Source organism: Apodemus sylvaticus, chromosome 7, assembly GCF_947179515.1.
Source record: "Apodemus sylvaticus chromosome 7, mApoSyl1.1, whole genome shotgun sequence".
Classification (NCBI taxonomy): Eukaryota; Metazoa; Chordata; class Mammalia; order Rodentia; family Muridae; genus Apodemus; species Apodemus sylvaticus.
Window position 1 is genome coordinate 2,399,694 of NC_067478.1, and position 14,685 is coordinate 2,414,378.

At 45.2% G+C, this 14,685-nt stretch overlaps 1 protein-coding gene across 7 annotated transcripts in view; it reads right to left on the reverse strand.

Moving 5' to 3' along the window:
• Positions 1–2,176: 2,176 nt before the first annotated feature.
• The window catches only part of Nktr (natural killer cell triggering receptor), a 39,570-nt gene continuing 27,061 nt past the window's right edge, over positions 2,177–14,685 (reverse strand). For 5 of the 7 annotated variants that reach the window (XM_052186935.1, XM_052186931.1, XM_052186932.1 and 2 more), the window contains 7 exons: positions 12,932–13,019; positions 12,320–12,465; positions 8,096–10,936; positions 7,226–7,321; positions 6,521–6,577; positions 5,890–5,994; positions 2,177–4,798 (listed from right to left, as the gene is read on the reverse strand). In XM_052186935.1, coding sequence (XP_052042895.1) covers positions 4,711–4,798; positions 5,890–5,994; positions 6,521–6,577; positions 7,226–7,321; positions 8,096–10,936; positions 12,320–12,465; positions 12,932–13,019 — 3,421 coding nt within the window. In that variant the 3' untranslated portion in view covers positions 2,177–4,710. The remainder of the gene's footprint in view (positions 4,799–5,889; positions 5,995–6,520; positions 6,578–7,225; positions 7,322–8,095; positions 10,937–12,319; positions 12,466–12,931; positions 13,020–14,685) is intronic. The other 2 variants (XM_052186934.1, XM_052186937.1) reach the window with 1 other exon arrangement.

A 14,685-nucleotide genomic window follows, 5' to 3' on the forward strand; every position in this document is an offset into this window, starting at 1 on the left:
AGTTACCCTGCCACCCCCATCCCCTAGCTGTCACACTCGGGTTCTCAGAACTGTGACTGAGGGCAAGAGGGCACGCTGGGCTTGTCCCTGGCAACAGCTGCAAAGGCCAGAAGCCCCCTTGCGTTCATGGCTGCAGAACTGCGTGGTAGGGGATTGGGTATGGCCAAGTGGAGGGGCAGGGTGGGAGCAGAGGACGGATCTAGGCCACAACCTTAAGCTCCGTTGGCAGGAGTTAGGGGCAGGAGCACTCACTACCATGATAGAGGTGGGTGCTTTAGACCCCTGAAGCTGGGTGACTCCAAGCCAAACTTCACTTTGGAGGACACAGCCCCAAATTACTTGGGGTTCCTGCACTCTGCTGGGAAAACTAAGCTCATCAGGTTTAGGTAATCCAAGAAGTGGGTGGTGCAGGCTGGAGGGGGAGGGAATGGAGGCCTACAGTGCATGGCCTCCATCTCCCACAATTCTGGCTGCTGAGCCCAGCACTAATGGGCCACAGCTGCACAGGGCGGGAGCCTAATGCAAACCAGCAGGTTCCCTTTCCCACACCAGCTCCAGGCCCTTAACAGGAGAGCTGCCCTGCTAGCTTCCAGAAGGCTCTGAGACCCTAGGCCTCCACAACCTTGGGCCACTGTATTTTGTTACTCAGTGAGATGTGACCAGCAGCAGTGTTAAGACCTACGTCCATCATAGTTGTGCAGAGGCCATCGGGTCCTACATGTCTGCCCAGTATTGGGGGTTCTAAAGGTCCTGGGCCCTAAGTGCTTCCAGACATGGCCCTCAGTGAGGCTGACTTCAAGTTAGGGCAGAGGCGCAACCTCTTATTTGCAGCAGCTTGCCAGGTCACATGCATCCTCTGGGTTCATCAACTGGGAAACAATGGTTCTCAGAATCTGCATGTGGGCAGCAGGGAACAAGGGTCAGGACTCTGGACATAGGCACAGTTCTGGCCCTTTAGAACCCACATTCTTCATGGCATCTCCAAGTTCCTCAGCCTCAGGCTGTGGAGCTGGGTCTTACTCCTTGTATGAGGTTTGGTACTGAGGAAGACAACACTGGGCTGTTCTAAGCCACAGGGAGGAAGCAGCTATGGCAAGAGGCCCAGGCCTCAGAATGCAGCCTATGTGGTGGTGTACTGATTCCAGAGTGCTGCGCTCTCCCTCACACCTCGAGGTACCTGAGACTACAGCAACCAATCATTTTTCTCAGTTAAACATTCTGGCCTGTCCTTTTAGAAGTCTACGGGTATTTTGCCTGCATGTCTGTCTGTCCATCATTTGCACTTGGTGAGCAGAGGCCAGGAGTTGGATCCTCTGAAACTGGAGTAAGAGTGGGAGCTGCCGTGTAGGTATTTGGAACTCAACCTGGATCCTCTGAAAGAGCAGCCAGTGCTCTTATCCACTGAGATTCATCCAGCACCCAATCCCTCACTGGACTGTGGACTCAATGCCTTTCTCTGGCTAATTAAAGGAGTGATATGATGTCCCAGTACTGACCAGCTCTTCAATCAGGTTTCTATCAGGAGCAGATAAAGTTCTGTGAACTCCATAAAGACCACAGCAGCCTTCCCTACTATTCCCCCCTCTTTAGACAGTGTGGGAACAAGGTCTCATGCAGCCCAGGCTGACCTTTAGTGGATCCTCCTGTCTCCATCTTTTCCATGTGCTGAGACTATAGGCTTGTGAGGCCCAAACCAGCTAATTTTCTTTTTAAATTTAATTTTTTAGAGAGTCGTACGTACTATGCAGCCCTGTCTGGCCTTGAACTCAAGGGATCCACCCTCTTGTGTTGGTGTGCACTACCCTACCTCACTTGGCCTTTCCTTTAAATATTAAAGTACCCACATTTGACAATTTTCAGTTTCCTAAGATGGGGAAACACTATTCAGAGAACTCAGTTATCCGCAAACAAGGCGGCAGGTTCCAAGGTTCACTGTGAGTGTTCAAATGTCATATGGCCTGTCTTAGGAGGTGACTGATGCAGGCTGCTGCAGCCAGATAACTTGCTGAGGAAGGACAGCAGGAGGAGACTTGGAGTTGCCTCCCACCAGAGGGTGTGTTCCTGCCAGGCTCCCCCAGGTCACTCCTGCACCCCGGTAAACCTGCCAGTGGCCAAGTCTCTTCACCCGGGTGTATCACAAAGTGATTGGAGTCTAAGCAAAGAAAGACCAAGCAGGCAGACTCAAACTCGGCATGTATTTTCATTTCTACAAGATCCTTTTCAAGTTGTAGAGAAATTTAATAGAAGTATATACAAATTAGACATTGCTAGTATATACAAAAGTATTTTCTACATTTTTGAACAATATCAACTATGCCATTGCAGTAAACAGGATGTTACAAAATCATCCAATAAGCATTTTCTATTAAGCACATTACACAACATAATTCAATTTTATTAAAAAAATAACTTCAAAATACAGAATGATCCTAGATAGGAAGAAAAGCCATTTCTGTATTCACTCGAGTATAAACAGCAAGGTTGACACTACTGAGCATGAGCACCTGTTGATACAGGTTAAGCCCTGCCCGTGTGGCGGGTGGCGTTGGGCAGATGCCCTTTTCCTCTCCCTATGCTAATCCCCAGAACCTGCCAATGTCCATAACTCCTCTGGCCACAGGACTTCAAGTAGAGATTAAACTCTGGGGTTTGGTCTAGTTACATGGACCCTTAGAGCAGGAGGAGGGCAGAGGTTTTGAAGAAAAAGACAAAGATTCAAAGGGTTCCTGCTGGCCGAAGATGGCAAGGCCTACAGCAGTGGACATGAGCATCCTCCCAAGAGTCTAGAGAGGTCCCAGCGACAAGAAAGTCACTCCTTCATGAGGAATGAACCCTTCCAGCCCTCAGCCTTGAGACCCTGAGCAGACAAGTCAACTCTACCATGCCTGATCCTCAATGACTCATGGGTGCTCTTAGGCTGAGAAATTTGGGATAACTTGTTACACAGCAACCAAATAAGAATATATGGCCCAATAGTGACCTTTTCTTACTAATTCCATTTACCAGTTTGGGCTCTGAATGTATTTTTCCCACTGAATACTAGAGTCAAACATCTGTCTTTGTAGGCAACTTAAAAAAAAGAAAAAAAAAAAAACAAAAAAAAAAAACAGGAACCACTCACTATACAGCATGTGTTTAACCCCCCCAAGCACTGAGTTCTGATGTTATCCTTCTAATTAACTAATTTACAGACATGTGAACAACAGCTGGCTGGCCACCAAAATACCACATACACCGCAGAGTAACAGCTTTACTTATTTGTGGGATGCTGATCTCTGAACCCAGAGCTACTTTACATGCTAAGCACATGCTTATATATCACTGAGCCACATGGCCCTGGAAGACTTATTTTCATACATCCAGTACCTCCCCCCTCCATCTGGCCAGGGCTTTAATAAGATCCTCCAGCCCAAGGCCTTTTCTCTTCCCAAATACACTAGCAAAGCCTGGGTAGGATAGGGTGGGATACACTTCTACACCATATACCTGACAGGAAGTCTGTGAACTGGATTAAACCGGCACTAAGGTGATTAAGTACACTTTGGGGAAAGAATGCAAACTCAAGAGAACAAAGCAGAAACAAATCCACACTAGTAGAGTCTTCCTAGAGGAGCCGCACAGGCGTTAAGAACACCTATCTGTGCAGCAGAGCCTGGGACCCCACTACCCCTAACTTTTGTCCTGGGTTTCCTCCTCAGGCAGGGCTCCATGGAGTCAGGAGGCGGGGTGGGGGTGGGGGATGTCTCAACACAAACAAGGAATGAATGAGATTGTTGGGGCCGGGCTGCTGCTGCATCCACAGTGAGCACAGCTGGTATTGCCCGAGTATTTCTGGGGTGCAGCACTTAAAGACTGTGGAGTCACTTCTGAAGGCCACTCTTTAGCAAACATGTGCACAACATGACCAGCCTTACAGGTCCTGTTCCACGGGACCTGCACCACATATCTGTGTTTGGAAGAAACCCCTACACTCATAGTGAACCTAGCTCAGAAGAAATAATTTTTGGTGCCAGTAAATTAAAAAAAAAAAAAATCATTTCCTGGCATCAGGAAATGCAGTATATAATAATATGACATAGGGTATATGAGGAACCAAAGGCACCAAGCACCAAAGCAGGAGCTGGGGCGGCAACACAGTCACTATCTGAGCTTCTGGCATTCACTGTGAAAAGGCAGAGCCCTCGGGCAATGTGGATGATCAGAGCTGGGACGGACTGCTGCAGACATGGAGGCGTGAGCTACCACCATGCACATCTGGCCATAGTCAATGTGGATGTGTAGAGCCTGACCTGATAGCACATGCCAAGAAGACAACCAGTATGGGGACATGGGAGACGTGTCTTGTGACAACTCTCCACAATTCTTTTTGGCAGCATGGATGCTAAAACCTGAAACAAAAAGAAACCTGAATTCTATGGACAATGTGATCTACAGAAAATACTGTCTACAGTGACACTGCAAATTATACTTACATCAAATTTCTTGATTCAAGAAAATGAAAACTCCAGTTGCCTACTGTAAAGTGGGGCATAAAAATATTTCTAGGGACATCTGCACTTTTAAGTCTTCTGCGCACATGTAAATAAGTGACAAGAAATAGCCACTATTGGACTGAGGTCTAATACTAAAACACAACAGACTGCCATCCAGTTTCTTAAGCTTTAAGTTACCAGGTATTTACAGTTAAGACACAATCTGTACAGAGACACCTCAGCTGTATCTGCTGCTCTCACTAGGGCTCCGGTGATGAGAGTAACTTCTGTCACTTTCACTGTCCGAACCATAGGATCTACCGCTCCTGTGTAATAGATCAAAACAACAAAACAAAAACACTGTCAACTCCCATTTTTGGTTCTCTCACAGCACTATGGGTTTTTCAAGGATATTTTAAATGGCAAATGGTAGAAAAATCAAGGTTAAGATAACAAGAAACCTTACACGAGTGGGAAATTTATTTGGAATCCATTCATAAAAATGAGCTATTTTCTACTATATCCAGTAAATGTCAATACTAGACTAGACTGAAGCAGGCAGGGGTCAAAGGTACAGTGGGGGTGGGCTTGCGTGTGGTGGCCATTCAGCTCATTTAAAAAGCTTTTCTGTGAGCTAGTCAGCTTGTTATGGTAAGTATCATCCCAGCACAGTAAGTAGACCAAGTACAAGAGCTCAAGGACAGCTCGAGACAGTGCACAGGCACGTTTGTTCACTGAAAATCCCCAGGGTCCAGGGTTAGTGGGATGGAGGTGGGGTGTTCCCAAGGCAATGGGCTGCAGAGGAGAACATGAGAAGTGGGCTAAGGGGTAGGAGTTGAGTGATCATTTCAAGACACAAAAACAAGTGATGGGAGATAGCACTCGGATTTCTGGGCAGAAGGAACGCTCTAGAACATTAGGGGACAGAGATCAGAAAGAACTGAAGCTGGACATAGCAAGTGGAGGGTCCATGCGCTGGCACGCCCAGCTGGCAGCCCTGCAGCACCTCAATCAAGAGGGTGTCCATGTGCACTGTCGGTATGAGGTTTTCTGGGCTTGCAATGGATAAGGAAGGGTGACAGTAGCCATCAGCAAAGGACAATACTCGAGTCACGATAAGGTTACATCTTACTAAATAAATTACAAGTTATAGGACTCAACCCTGCTGCTGAGACAATCACAATTTAGTAAAACAACAGACTGGCCGTTTCAGTAAATTAGCCTGACTTCCAGATGTGAGCCATGATTTGGTCTTGGTCTTCTTATTCCTTTCCTTCCAAAAGAAATGTTTACTCAAAGCTACATGAATAAAACTCATTTTAGTGTTAATTGTAAGACAATAATGAACAACTTTCCACTGATGGCCCACTCACACCAAGTGAACAGTCACTCCCAGTGCTCTAACCCAGGGACCCACCTGGACCGCCTCTTGTAACTTCTACCCCGATGGTAACTGTCACTCCTCTGGCTGCGGCTGCGGCTTCGACTCCGGCTGTAGTAGCTATCGTAGGTGTAGGATCTGCTTAAATAGCAATGACACACAGTGTTCCATTCAAATACAAAAAGGCACCTTTTTAGGGCCATCAGAGGGTGCTGGCTCACACGGTACTCTACAGAGGTGTGAGGACAGTTGCATAAGAAGTTCTAGGAACATCCAGCAATTGCACCCAATTGGACTTACCATGTTAAAGAAAGAAAAATGTTAATTTCTTTTCTGCATTGAAAAAATATCACAAAATTAACATGGAGTTAGTGTTATTGAATCTCGATTTTATTGGGCAATAAAATTCACAAGCACCTGCCAATATAATTGGACAGTCATTTCTCACTAAAGCACAATGAACCAACAGATAAAAATTGTAAGATTTTTGTATGTATGTGATTTTAGAAAAATATACGCATTAAAGCTATTTCATTAAAACTGAGGCTAAGGAACAAGACCCTCGGCAGGAGATGTCCTGTGCTTTATGCCTGAGGTCCTGGGGTCAACCCCCAGCAGCACAAGCCAACCCCTACCCAGCACTCTGGGGCCTCCCAGTAGCACTTACCTGGAGCGGCTGTGGGGGTCATAGGAGCTGCTCCTGGACCGGCTCCTGCTGGACGTCCTAGTATGGACCATAGAGGGCTATCACCTTGTGCATTAGGGCACAGGCCACAGTAACAATCTAGACATTTTTGCCCATCAAAGTGAAAATACAGTGAAATGCCGTAACTATTTTGTGTTTATCTTAAGTGTACTGGAATTTCTTTTTAAAAACCTTTGTATTCCATTAGAAGAATAAGTTTTAGGTAGTTCTTTGAGGAGACTGTCAGCTGGGTGGGAAGGGAGAAGAAGGCCCATTTACATGAGTGGTCACAGCAGAAAATACCGCAAGGCCAAAGAGAGCAGCAGCAGGGAAATAGAAAACCTCATTCCCAGCACTCACTTTCCTCTTGGTTTCCTTGCCATATATAGCCTGTCATATGTAACCACTAAGTAGGTTAAGAAGAGGTGACTGTGCTTGTGACCTCAGTGACACCTATGCACAGAGCAGGTAGGAGTGGCATGGCCTCTCAATTTGACTTCTTTGCCTTACTCTGCTAAGATCTTATCAAGGAACAGCCAGGCAGAGTTCCAGAACTCTCAGAGCAGAATGAGAAACAGTTCAGGGTGGTAACTGACAAGGACAGATCAACAGCTGTCCTGTTGTATCCCAGAAAGTGGTCCACTGCAAGTGACGACACCACTCAGCAGGGTGAGACCACAAGCTCACCTGTGGCTATGGAAACTTCCATAGGAACTGCTCCGGCTGCGGGTTCGGCCTCTACTATACCAGCCCCTGCTCCGGCTTCTAGAGTAGCTTCTTGATCTACAATGGAATGAGAGAGAAAGCATATACTATGTGCACTCCCCACACTGTTGGGATGAACAGGGCAGGAGGGGAACATAAGCAGGGAAAGAGGCCTCTTGCAAACTCTGCTCACTGGATACAGTCATGTACTGCAAAGGAAGCAATCCAGAAGCCACCAAAGGGTGCAACAGGCGTGTATGTACATGCTCATGGACACAAACAACTCTTAGTTGGCTTCCTATTACTGTGACCCCCTTTCTTAGCTTTCATTCTCATTCTTTCCTGATGACAAATGCTGTATAGGTCTCAAACAAAAATCTCAACATGATCACAAAGCCTGACATAGATGTGTGCCATGAAAAGCGACTCTGCCTCCATGCACGGCATATACCTTTTACATGTGTAAAAGGGCAGTAAGAACAATAATCTCTAAGCCTTACAGAGACTGCTCAAAGGACCCGATGCAAAGACATGGCAACCTGCACAAGAAGGCTAGCTACTTCATACCGTTGAATATGAAGAACTCCCCACCATCATGGCAAGAGTCCACGTGATAAATTACAGGTCTTCTGAGCTGAGTCCATTTCTTGTCCTGAAATGCCCACTCCCTACCTATGGCTTCATAGGTAGGGAGTGGGCATTTCATATAAACCTCTCAGTGGTTTATATGAAATGCTTCTTATTCACTTGTCAGATATCTGAAAACAGTGATCACACTTCTAATGCTGATGCTTTTCTGGGCTGACAGCAGACTCTCCTTGGGGGTAAAAGAGAAAAGGGAACATTTCTTACCGGTAAGATGAGGTAGAACTTCTAGATCGACTTCGTGAGTGACTGTACGAGACAGACCTTGTTCTGTGTCGAGATTTGGTTTCGGATTTACTTCGAGATCTGTGTGGACTCCTGGATTGGCTATCACCGTCCCGACTAGGTGTTTGTTCATCACTGGAACTCTCTTGATTCCGTGGCCTCCGATTTAGGCGTGCTGTCTTTCTTACTTCATCAAAGAGAGACCCAGGCCGAACTTTATTTTTGCTTTTGATTTCTATCCTCAAGCCTTGTGGTTTCACTTCAGGCACAGTAGATGCTTTCACATCCAGAGCACTGGATGTGGTTGCAGCAGAAACTGCCAGATTCCCTACACCTTGCAATGGCTTCCATTTATCTGTGAGGTTCATCTGGCTCTTCTCAGCACCCTCCTTCTTTCCAGCAATCTCTACAGAACTGGTCAAGCTGGTAGAGCTGTCCTGTTTAACCCCACTCTCACCTAAAGCCTTGCTTTCAGACATGCTGCTCTCTGTCCCTCCTGCTCTGGGATGTGCCATATGTTCCTCGTGCTCTGGAATAATGCTCACCCCTGGGCTGTCTAGCCTGTGGTTTGCTAAAGGGGACACTGCCTCTCCCTTTGCAGGGGAAGTCCTCTCAGGGGTGCAAATCTCCATGTTGTCATTTGTCTGAAGCACATCCTCCCCTCCACCTGGGACACGTTCTTCAAGATGCTGGGTGCTAGGTGGAGAGCTGGTAGTGTTCTCCTCCACTTTCAGAGGTGCAAGGCAAGGGCTGGGATCATGTTCAACCTGTGCAAGTGGGTCCTGCTCTAAAGCACCCTTCCTGGGTTTACTTGGACAGCTGCCTTCATCGCAGGTTTTCTCTACTTTTGGAATACTGTCTTTCGCAGTTTCACACTTCTCAGAGACATGCTTTTTCTCTTTTGGGTCCTGCATAACTTGCTTTCCGTTCATCTCCTCCTCTTCATCATCACCAAACTCGAGTGGAGGTTGCCAGTGGAAAGCTTGCTTCCGTTTTGGAGCCTTGTGTTTTTTGTCCTTTTTGGATTTTGATTTCTCTCTCACTCTTTTTGGGTGATCCCCTTTCAGACCATCCTTTGGGTGTTTTTGCTTCTGGGGCTCCACTCTAATGTTCCCCAAGTTGGAGCAGGAGCTCTCTGACTCAGAGGCTGAAGACCGTGGTCTCCTAGACTTCCAGGCACCATCGCTGCCAGGCAGTTCTGGGGGTTTGGCTTTGAGGTGACTCTGGCCAACTTCTGACTCGGAGTCTGAAGAGGCTTCACCCTCCTCCTTATCAGAATATCTCTGAGGACCACTTTTCCTGCTCTTACTCATATCTTGTTCTGAGTTTGATTCAGAGTCCCATTTACTCCCAGCACAATTCTTCCCTTTGGACATACTGTCATCTCTGGAGTGATCAGGAAGACCATCTTTCAGAGCTCTCTTTTTAGAATGAGGATACTCCCACTCAGGCTTGCATCTTCCTTCTTCTCGGCCTTTCCCCTGCTTATCATTCAGTGCTTCCCCTTTCCCCTGCTTCTCCTTCTCTGGAGCAGAGTATACTTGAACATGTGACTGTTCACTGTCTGAAGAGTAATCTAAAGATGATCTGCTTTCACTATATTTTCTGTGACATGAAGACTTCTCTCTGCCTTTGACATATTTACTGTGAAGTGTCTTTTCAGAGTTGCTGTGGTGTCTCTTATTTGAAGTGACACTTTTTTTCCCACTGGATCTAATTGAGGCTCTTCGTCCATCATCACTGCTAGCCGAGGTATATGAAGATGACCTACTTCGTGGGGAACCATCACTGTACTTATTTGGTGAGTGAGACCTAGATGACGGAGACCTAGAGAGTGAACGGGAAGTAGGGAGGCTTCGTGACCTTGACCTCGTGTATGATCTGGAGGATGACCTGCTCCTAGAAGACTTGCTCCCTGACCTTCTTGAGCTTCCAGAACTTCTATCACTGTATTTTGAATAAACACTCCCATCACTTTCTGAAGGTTTTCCTCTTTTTTGATAAGATGATAAACTCACGGTTGCTTTAATATTTGTTAAACTGTATGTGCTTTGGACAGGCAGCAAGTGGGTTGTTTTAGCTTTCATCTCCTGAATTCGCTCATAAGAGGGCTTCCAGGGCTTCTGCCCAGGCTTCCACCTAGAAGGGGGAGGGCTGTCACTCAGTGGTATCACAGGAATGCTTTCTGCTGCCACTGGCTGCACTAGCACACTTCCATTCTGTGGCATCAGTGGTCTTAAAGGTTCTGTCTTAACTGGCTTATTTTCACTCAGCTGAGCAGGTTTTTTGGGGGATATTGACGTTGTTCTTCGGGGCCCTGACCTGGAACTAGATCTAGACTTTGACCTATTACGAGAACGAGATGAGGACTGTGACACAGCCCTTGATCTAGAGCTCCCTCTAGAATCTGATCGTGAATGAGACTTGGATCTATAGGACTCTCTGCTGGAATGGGTTGAAGAACTCCGGTCATCCTGGGATTTAGACCAGTCCCGCTTTGATGAGTGGTGAGAGGAGGAGGAAGAGGCTCGAGATCGCCTTTCTCTAACACAGGAGGACTTCATTCGGTGGGTAGGAGATCTTGAGGGTTCCAAATCAGGTGTAATTATTCTTCTCTTCTTTGTCTGTCTGTGTCTTCTGCAATGTTTCTGCTTTTTAGCTTTTTTTTTATGCTTAAACTTCTTTTCCTTTCTGCGTTTCTTATGGTGACCATCAGAGTGTCTTGCTGCACTGAGATCTGAATAATATCCATTATAGGACCATGATCTGGATCTCTGGGACAAGCTTCTTTCATCCCATCGGCTTGAACAGGGGTCACTCAGCCTGTAAGTGGAGGAGCATGATGGCATGGGTTATTTGTGAACCCTTTCTGGGTCTGACAAACACTTCTGACAAGAGTACCCGATTCCATCAACACTTGACATAAACCAGAGCGATGACAACTATTAGAGAACTCACAAAAGATCCTTAATTTTTATTTTTTAATTTATTTTCATTTCACGCACACTGGTGTTTTGCCTGCATGTATGTCTGTGTAAGGATGTCAGACCCTCTGTTACTGGAGTTACAGACAGTTGTAAACTGCCATGTGGGTGCTGGGATTTGAACCCAGGCCCTCTAGAAGAATATCCAAGGCTCTTAACCGCTCAGCCATCTCTCCAGTCCCAAGATCCTTGTTTTTAAGTGAAGCAAAGACTCTGAATATTTGTGAAAATCATACCAACTAACCGGAAATTCTGTGGAGACACATAGCTCACAATATGATCTACTAACAACCTTCTTCCTCTAAGAGCAATTTCTAAGGGAGTGTGAAGCCCAGGTCCCAAGCCATCTTGCTGATGAATTAACTCGTTTCTGAGGTATTGGGCATCACACTCAGGACCTTATGCATACTAATAAGCAAGCATTCTACTACAGAACTAGATACCCAGCCTTGACTCAACTTTGTTTTCTTATTTCTTTTTAAAAAAATTCATGCACACATGTATGCTTGTATGTGTGCAGGTGCAGGCATGTGCACATGTACAGAGAGCACCGCAGATATATATCATTCTTAAGAACACTAATTTCTTTGAAATCATCTCTAATTGGCCTAAAGTTCATTAGTAGATAGTTGCCCAGCAAGCCCCAAAGACCTGCAGCACTGGGACCATAAAGTGCTTACTCCTACACCTAGCTTTTCGTGTACATTTTGGGTTATAAATATGGGTCATAAATAACCCATAACCTCATGCTCTTAAGGCAAGCACTTTACCAACTATCTTCCTAATCCCTTTCTTTTTGTGAAGACGGGATCCTGTTATGTGGCCTAGAACTCATTAAGTATCCAGCCTGGCCTTTCTTTATTCTGGAGCCTGCACCCTTAAGAAACAGACACTGTACACTGCAGGGACCGGAACCACTGTCAACATGTTGAGAACACAATAGTCTTTGAAGTCAGAAATGAACTCCCATGCTTTGCAGGCTCTACTATTTACCAATCCACACACCTGTGAGTAAGGTATCTGTCAAGTCAGACATCTAGTATGTAGTGACTGAGACCTGATCACTTCTGTATTTAAGAGTCCAACTCAAACTCTCAGCACTGAAGTGCCTTGGTCTCAGCGCAGCAGAGCTGCTCCTACTAGCGGATGTTTGTCTGTCAGGCAGTGGCTCCCCAGCATCGAGTGCTCTGCTCCAGGCTGTGCTCACGCTCCTGGTGCTTACTTGTCTCCTTTGCTCCACTTCTCCCCACTCGGCGGCCTGTAAGCTCTCAGCCTCTGCATCTCCTCCTTCCAGTGAGGAGGAGTTTCACTGCTGTCATCATCTTCCGACTCAGAGTGGGATCTTGACCTTGGAGGTGTGTGATAGCGCTTTAAACACAGAAAGGGTAGTGACTGTTCTAAAAATGCCTCTTGTAGGACAGAGTCAGGCAAAAAAAAAAAAAAAAAAAAAAATCTAATGAAGGCATCGATTTAAATATCAACTTAGGAAAGAAGATAGTTATTTCAAATACAAGACATCAAGAAGCAAAAGAGGCAGGACATTCACCTGGAATCCTAAGTTTCCTTTGCAGTCTCAAGACATTCATTAGCCTTCATTACTCAGAGACCAAAATTTCTCAATAAAATACTATTTCATGGATTATATCACCGAATAACTAAATCCATCCACAGCTATACCTACTAATGGCAGTATCTTTCCAAAACTTTGGGAAATAAAAACAATTCCTTGAATGAGAAGAATATTTTATCTAAAACTAAACCTCTGAATTTTGAAATAGTGTTAAAAAGTTAATATTTAGATAAACAATTTGAAAGAAAGTTTTAACATACGTACAATTGTGCCTCTTCCTTTGATTTTCCGTCCAGATTTTGATACAGATGGTTTCTGATCATTTACAACAGGTGCGACATCTGGAATGTTCCTGAAAGAGTTCATGATGACAATTAAAAATGCACAAGAGTCAGAACATCCATCCAATGTTCAAGCTATGCAGCTACAGTCTTTACAATAACAGGGTTCCTATTTCATGACATGAAATTATATGAAATTCAAATGTCAACATCCATAAAGTTTCATGGGCACAGACACATCATCCACACACCAACACATCACCTCACCACATACAGACACGACTATCACCTCACGTGCTACACACATGATCCTGCAAAGAAGAGGTGTGTGACTAACTTGAACTCTAGATGGAATTATCCTGCCCCAGGAAAATTCCATTAATCCCATAGTAAATATGTATTTGGAAGAAAAATAAGGGTTTTTTTTTATTTTTTCTTTGTATTACTTTATTTTGAATTTTTTAAAATGAAGATTTGTAGAGGCGCATCAACACACACCTGTGATCCCAGCTTAGGAAGTGCAGTGCCAGCCTCCATTATACAACAAGACCCTGTCTCAAAAGTAAACAAGCAAAGAAACAAAAAACTGTTGAAGATCTGGGGCACAGCTCACTTCTTGGCTTTCTAAGTAACTCCTCACAGGAATGTACGACTTATACCAAACACTGAAGCACTTTTGCTCAAATAACACAGTCTTCTCTCCTCTCTACCCCCTTTGAGACTAGACATTGCTGTGGTGTTCATGATGGACATCAATCCTGCAGTGAAATAATCCTATCCATCATTAGGGTCACATGCATATGCCACCATGCCTGGCTTGTGTCCTTTTAATATTTCTGAATTTAAGTCTAATATACAAAGTACATTAAATAGTATTTTCTGAGACTAAATCTCAAGTCACAATTCAGGGAAACTACAGTAGTATTTAGGATACTAAATTATACCTCTTGTCACCATTTAATTAACTTTGCATTATTGAAATTGAAACTGGTATCACCATTCAGCTGGATCCACAGAACTCAATGAACCTGATAACCCATTCTGAGAAGACTCATCCCTTTAACAGAAGGCCAATGCAGCAAGATTAGTGATAGAACCTTCCCTGGCTTGTAATAAGCACTTCCCTCCTTGCCATGGGTGGCAGCATATACATACCTGCAAGCCTAATACTCTAGAGGATAAAGCAGAAGGATTCCAAGTTCAAGGCTAACTTAAGACATGTAGCAAGATCCTGTCTTGAAAAATAGGCAGACAAAAACCACAGACCAAAACAACAAAATATGCCACCTTCACTACCTTGCCCAATTTCTTTTACCTGTTCAGGTATTCGGGTATGGATTCTGAAAGAGAGGTACATGCCATTTCTTAGACTAGTGACCACCCATAACATCATTCTGTGTGCTCTGAGCTGAGTCATGCAGAGTGAGTGTGACGCTGTGATGAGTGGATGAACATATCCATCGGATAGATAACGCACACTGTGACAGCTAACCATCAACGTCAACCTGACTGGATACCCAATCCCTACAAGACTGTGCATACTAACTACCCCATGTGCTAGGGTCAGTGCAGATTAAAAAAGGAAGGAGAAAGCCAGCTGAGTGATAGCATTTCCTCCTTCTGCTTCTTGTCCTGTGCTGTGGGCTGCTCCATGGTATCCCCTCTGAAACGAAAACCATGAGCAAGGTGCTCCTGTCAGGTACTGGACACAGTGCAGAAGAGGGACATCCCATCAGC